This window comes from Mastomys coucha, unplaced genomic scaffold (assembly GCF_008632895.1).
Source record: "Mastomys coucha isolate ucsf_1 unplaced genomic scaffold, UCSF_Mcou_1 pScaffold6, whole genome shotgun sequence".
Classification (NCBI taxonomy): domain Eukaryota; kingdom Metazoa; phylum Chordata; class Mammalia; order Rodentia; family Muridae; genus Mastomys; species Mastomys coucha.
In genome coordinates, this window is record NW_022196912.1 from 116,203,858 (window position 1) to 116,209,857 (window position 6,000).

General features: G+C 51.9%; 1 protein-coding gene across 1 annotated transcript in view; it reads left to right on the top strand.

Moving 5' to 3' along the window:
• The window catches only part of Rin3 (Ras and Rab interactor 3), a 113,088-nt gene that overhangs the window by 92,556 nt on the left and 14,532 nt on the right, over positions 1-6,000 (top strand). Inside the window, exon 8 of the mRNA XM_031357480.1 lies at positions 2,134-2,442. Coding sequence (XP_031213340.1) covers positions 2,134-2,442 — 309 coding nt within the window. The remainder of the gene's footprint in view (positions 1-2,133; positions 2,443-6,000) is intronic.

A 6,000-nucleotide genomic window follows, 5' to 3' on the forward strand; every position in this document is an offset into this window, starting at 1 on the left:
TGACAGGTAATCTTTAAGAAAGCCAAGAAGCCATGGAAGAAGATGACGTAAGTGTAAAGAAGGCAGGAAGTGGGGTTTGGAAGCCTGGGGAGAAGTGGCTCACAGCATCACAACTCCTGAGATTTAACGTTTCTGCAAGGGACCAGGCTGCAGCAGGTTCAAGGCAGGAACTCCAGGGCCTCACGTGTATCCAGCATGGCTCTGGTCCTTGAGCTTAGAAGGAGCAGAGAGACTAGAGTCGAGCAGAGCTACAGGCATGACAAGATGCACTGGAGGCAAGAAGGTTGGGCAGGAGGCAGCACAATGAAACACTGGGCACAGATCTAGTCCATGGAAACAGGCGAAGACATAGCTGGCCTCATACGACTCAGAATAGCTAAGAGCCAGTATAAGCATTCCTAGGAGGCCATAGCTACAAGCCCGAAGGCCCATACCAGGAGAAGCCCTGGGGTTCTATGTCAGAAAGATGGCCTCCTACCTCACTAGACATCCAAGAGGAGATGGGTGGAAGCTGCTGAGTCTGAGTCTACAGTCTGAGGAGAACGAGGGCTGAAGACAGATATCTGGAACCCAGCAACATACAAACAGCCGTGAGACTAAAATAGATTGTGCCCAGGGAAGATCTCAGGCAGCATGCAGAACTATGAACGGGCATAGAAGAACATGGAGGCCTCTCATGCCAGACTGTGGACCTCAGGCTGAGGATTTGGCCTGGAAGGGAAGGGCATGAGGAGAGTTATGAAGAGGGATAGTGATCCAGAGCTATCCAGTAATGGCTCCAGGCAGGGCCAGTTATATTAGTTACCAGTCTGCTACTGTAACAAAATATCTGACAAAAGCAGCATGAGGGGGAAAAAAAAGATTTATTTTGTTTCATGTTTGAGGATACAGTCGACTGTGAAGGGGAAGAAGGGGAAGGCACGGCTGCAGGAGCATGAGGCAGCTGCATTCAGTCAGGAAGCAGAGATGAATGCTGGTGTTCAACTCCTTTGCTCCCTGTTCATTCTAGGAGCCTAGGCCAGAATGGAATCGTGCTGCCCACATTTAGGGTGGGTCTTCCACCAGCGTTAAGCTAGTCTTGAAATTTCCTTTCAGATACATTCACAGACTGTCTCCAAAGGGTTTCTAGATCCGATGAGATTGACACTAGATATGAACTGTCACTAGTATAGGTGACAGTTCCTGGGCAAAGCAAAGGAAGTCTGAACCAGACTTATCAGAAACAATGGGATGACAGCTGTCCCTGGGTAGCCAGCTGTCGGGACAGATTCTCCACAAAGTTGGGTGAGAGACAGGCAATTTGTGCTCTCCTGGTGAAGGGCCAGAAAGAGGCACAAGACTAGCTTCCAGCCAGACCTCTATAAGAGAGAATAGCTGCCCAGCCTCCCTCCTGGAGAGATAAGGACTTCAGGCTTCCTCTTGTTGGGTCAATAGTCAAGGGATGGGGCCATTCCAGAGAATGCTCCCACCTGTCACCCAGAGCAGCAGTTATAAGTCAAAGCCTTGCTTAGCCTCCATAGGCCCCATCGGAGCCCAACTTGTCTGTTGTTAGAGGGGCATCATGGCATCCACGTTACAGAGTTATTTTGATATCCAAGCTCCTTAACTCCCATCCCACAGTCTGAGCAGGACTGCGCTTAATAGTAATAGTAATATTTGGTGAAGGGCAAGCTGTGTGGATAGCTGTGCAGCAAAGGGGAGCATGAGATGCAAAAGTCCAGGGGCAAAGCTACGCCTGGCAGGCTGAAGGAGCAGTGCAGGCAAGGAATGCATGTATCAGGGACGATGCAAGCAAATCTCCTGGATTCGAGAAGTGCAACAGGCATTAGGATTAATTCTGCCTTTAGGACACAGATGTCCAGATTGTACACTGCATAACCGCAGTATGTCTAGTGCCTTCTGAAATGTGTGCTTACAGGCAGGCTCTGCTCCCAGCCCTGGGAAGAACATACTGCATTGGCGAGACCAGGATATTAGGGATAAGAGGTTCTGGTGCCAGTGCACCTGCAGAGTGGCTTGCATGTCAGAGCTAAGTAGAAACCAGGGGTGGAAAGGCTGTACTGCCAGGCAACAGGGCTGGGTGGAAAGGGTCCTGTGGCTGCTCCTTTCACTTTTGTGCTCTCACCCCGACAGAGGCCATCGTGGAGTCAGCCTTGTACAAGTGTGTCTTGAAGCCCCTGAAGGAGGCCATCAACTCCAGCCTGCTGGAGATCCACACCCGGGACGGCTCACTGCAGCAGCTCAAGGAGAACCAGCTGGTGGTCCTGGCCACCACCACCACCGACCTGGGCGTGACCACCAGCGTGCCTGAGGTGGCTGTCATGGAGAAGATCCTGCAGAAGCTGACCAGCATGCATAAGGCCTATTCACCAGGGAAGAAAATCTCCATCTTGCTGAAGACCTGCAAGCTCATCTATGACTCCATGGCTCTTGGCAATCCAGGTAAGCAGGCTTGGACAACAGAACGAAGGCAGGATGAGAGTAGGAGGCATTCCTAGGCACACCACAGGGTGACCTGGGGGAGGAAGAAAACGGAGCCTCCCAGTGCCTTCAAGACAATCAATGAACTAGCCGTGCCTGTGCTCATGCGCATTAGGAAAATGTGCCCTGTGAGTTTTCAGGGAGTGCTAAAACATGGTGACTCATATATAGAACCACAGAGCCTCGATGGTGGAGGGTGGGAGTCCATGATCCAAGTGGGGCAGAGCTGTGCTCTTTTCAGGTGCTGAGTAGGATCGGACCCAGCCTCATCTCTAAGTCTGAAACCCCAGCAGTCTCCATTCACCAATCTCCTGTGTGTTCTGTGTCCACATTTCCCTCTTATGAGGACACAGGCCACAGTGGATCAGTGTTGCCCTACTCCAGTGAGATTTCATCTCAGCCAACCATATCTGTGATGACCCCACTTCCAAAATAGTCACCTTTTTGGGAATGATGTTGACTTTGGCATGTGTGAACTTGGATGGGGCAGGTTCCGACAGTGTTGACAGTAGCTCACTAGACCACAGAGAAGCTGGTCTGTACTCACCAAAGTGGCTGTGGGAAGGTGACCAGGCCCATCTGCTGGTGGGTACCTGGATGTAGGCCATCTGGATGGACTTTGGGCCATAACATCCTCCACTATGTTGGCCCCAGCTTATGCCCGTGACCAGCTGGAATCCAGGGTAGTGAGCAGAGCCTGATGGGGCCTGATATCATGACAGATGGCCACCCTGCATTGGCCTGCCTTGTCACAAGATGAACCCAGATTCAAGGGGTAAAACACATATCCCCTTTGGATGGAAAAAGCTCCAAAGTCACATTGCAAAGGGTGCAGGGAGGAAGGAAAGAAGGGAGGTAGTAGAGTCATGGGACCCATTTGTAGCCACTCTGCCACAGCACACCTCTAGGTACACTGGCGGAAGAACCCATGCTCCACAGGGAATAAACACTAGCTGGAGTTCATCCTGTACCCAGCCCTTCAGCTGGATGCCCTGGTGCAGGCAGCCACGTGTGTAGTTGTACTTGGCAGCCATGGCACGAGAAGAAGAGAACCAACATTGTGACCTTGTGATGTCTAGTTTGCCCCTTACCACTTGTAAGCACTGGAACAAGTCACTTATCTCTCTGGGCCCAGCTTCTTTATGGGAGAGAAGCCAGGGTTCTAGTGAGTCAGAGCCACACGTGGGGACTTGAAGATATTAGGAACCAGCTATATCATTTCACCCCAGGGCCCAGCACCAGCAGATTCAATGCCTGAGATGGCTGAGAGGGCCTCTTTCTCTTTGAGTTCCTTACGGATGAGCAGCCCAGCTGTCCCTCTGGCAACAGAAAAGAGTTGTTTGGCATGGCACTGGAATGTGGAACAAGGTTCCTGCATCCTAGCCCACTTCCCATGTGGGCCCAGGAGAGGCCGCAGGTTGGAGGCCCTTCTTTTGTGTAAGACCAATATGTGTCCTGCCACTGAGAAAACGATTAGAGTTCCTGAAGGGCAGAAGGCACATGGGGATAAAGCTGCATGGTAATTATGTTGTCATAGAGAAGTGCCGTGTCGGGAAGAGCTGGTCTTTGGGGGGCCAGGGATCTTGTGTAGTCTGCAGGACCAGGAGACAGGGCTAGGCCGTAAGTGCAACTGACTCCTACCTAAAAGAGCCCAGTGGAGAAAGGCAGCAACTGTGGGCAGCCTCTGGAACTCCAAGCCTCATTCTCGTGGATGTCTGGCAGCACAGTCGGCTCCAGAGGCCCAGGACCCAGGGAGGGCACCCAGAATGCCTGACAGCCCCAGTGAAGGGGCTGAACCTTGAAGGCTGGGGGATGGAAACAAGCCAGGAAGGTGGCACGCCTCCTCTTCTAAAACAGAAGCAAGGATGGCAGGCCTGGGGCGTCCTGCATGGGTGTGTCGGGGAAGCAGCGCAATTTGGTCAAGTCGGAAAGGGAAGGACATGAAAACCTAGACCCAAATGTCTATCTGGGCTCTGATGCTTCTAGCTGCCTGACTGTCCAGGTGATGGAGGCACCGGGCTCAGTGTCCTCCTGTGTAAACAGGTGCACTCTCTGGGGCTCAGGTAGACTGTGGTTAGTGTGTCACCGGATGCTCACACTTGCTAACTGCCTGTCTGACTGACCCAGGGCTGTTTCTAACTGCAGGATCATTTCTCACAGGCCTTGCAGGACTCAGGGCAAGGTCAGGGCCAAGGACTCTGCTGACTGAGGTAGAAACAAGGCCGTTTCATTCGCCAGGTTCCCGTTTTAAGACCATGAAATACAAGCCAGGCACAGGGAGGAACATCCAGACACTGAGCGTTCTTAACTATGAATTCAGCTACTGAAAGCTTGCCCCGACAGCAGGGACTGGGGGGAGTCTAGCCAGCTTCAAGAAGGTCAGAATGAAGAAAACAATATTATGGGGGTGCAGGGGAGAGGCAGGTAGCCAGTTCTCCAATAGGAATAATGGAAGAACAGAGCCAAGGGGACCTGACATGCCAGGCAGCCCAGGCCAGTCGCAGACCAGAAGCCAGGGGGATCTTATCAAGAGGCAGTGAGCTCCCTTTGACCAAGGCTAAGGCCTGGAGTGGAAGTCCAGCGGCTATAACTCCATCTTTGGTTACCCCACCCAGAGAATCTTCATTTGGGAGAGAACAGATCACCCACACACACCATGCTGTGCCCTAGTTTAGATGATAAACCTATGGGGCTTCCATATGAGCACGATATGGGTGCTGTACCTTAGTTAGACAGACCTTTTCGAAACCAGGCTGGCCTCGAACTCAGAAATCCGCCTGCCTCTGCCTCCCAAATGCTGGGATTAAAGGCATGCTCCACCACTGCCCAGCCCTAGACAGACCCTTAAAAGCTATGGGTTTAGCCGGGGGCTAAAATCCTCATGCTTTGTCAGTTCCTGAGTCCACGTGTTCTGAAGGAGGGGTACACAGGTCACTGCCCACCTTGTTCCTGGGAATGAGGAAGTTGCTCTATGATGGGCATGGGTTGGAGTCCAGAGAACAACCACTGAGACTTCCAGGATACGTGGGGAGTAATAGAAGTAAGAGATGGTTTATTAAGAAAAGGACACAGGCAAGCACCCAAGAATGGGAATAGGCCAGAGAGCTAGGAAAGGTGTGAGGCTGCAGGCCTTGCACTCTGAGCATCCCAGGCTTTTCTGGGTCACTTACCTAGCACCACCTTCCCCAGCACTTGAAGATCACTGGGGTTTTCTTCTTTATGATCTCATTTATTACTTGCAGCCCAAGTGAGAGGGGTTTCCATCCTTCCTCTGCCATTGGCTTCTTGATATGTCACTCTTGATGCCTCTGAGCCCTCCTTCCCTACTCTATTCTCCTGTCTCAGAACCACACTGTAGATTCCAAGCTGGGTTCTATGAGGCATCTGATGGCTCTCCAGGCGCAACACAGATACCTGCACCTCAGGCCAGCCTCACCTCCAACAGACCAGTTTCAAGGATAGTGTTCTGCATGGGATTTTATTTGAAATAACTGTCTCTCTCTCCCTCTCCCTCCCTCT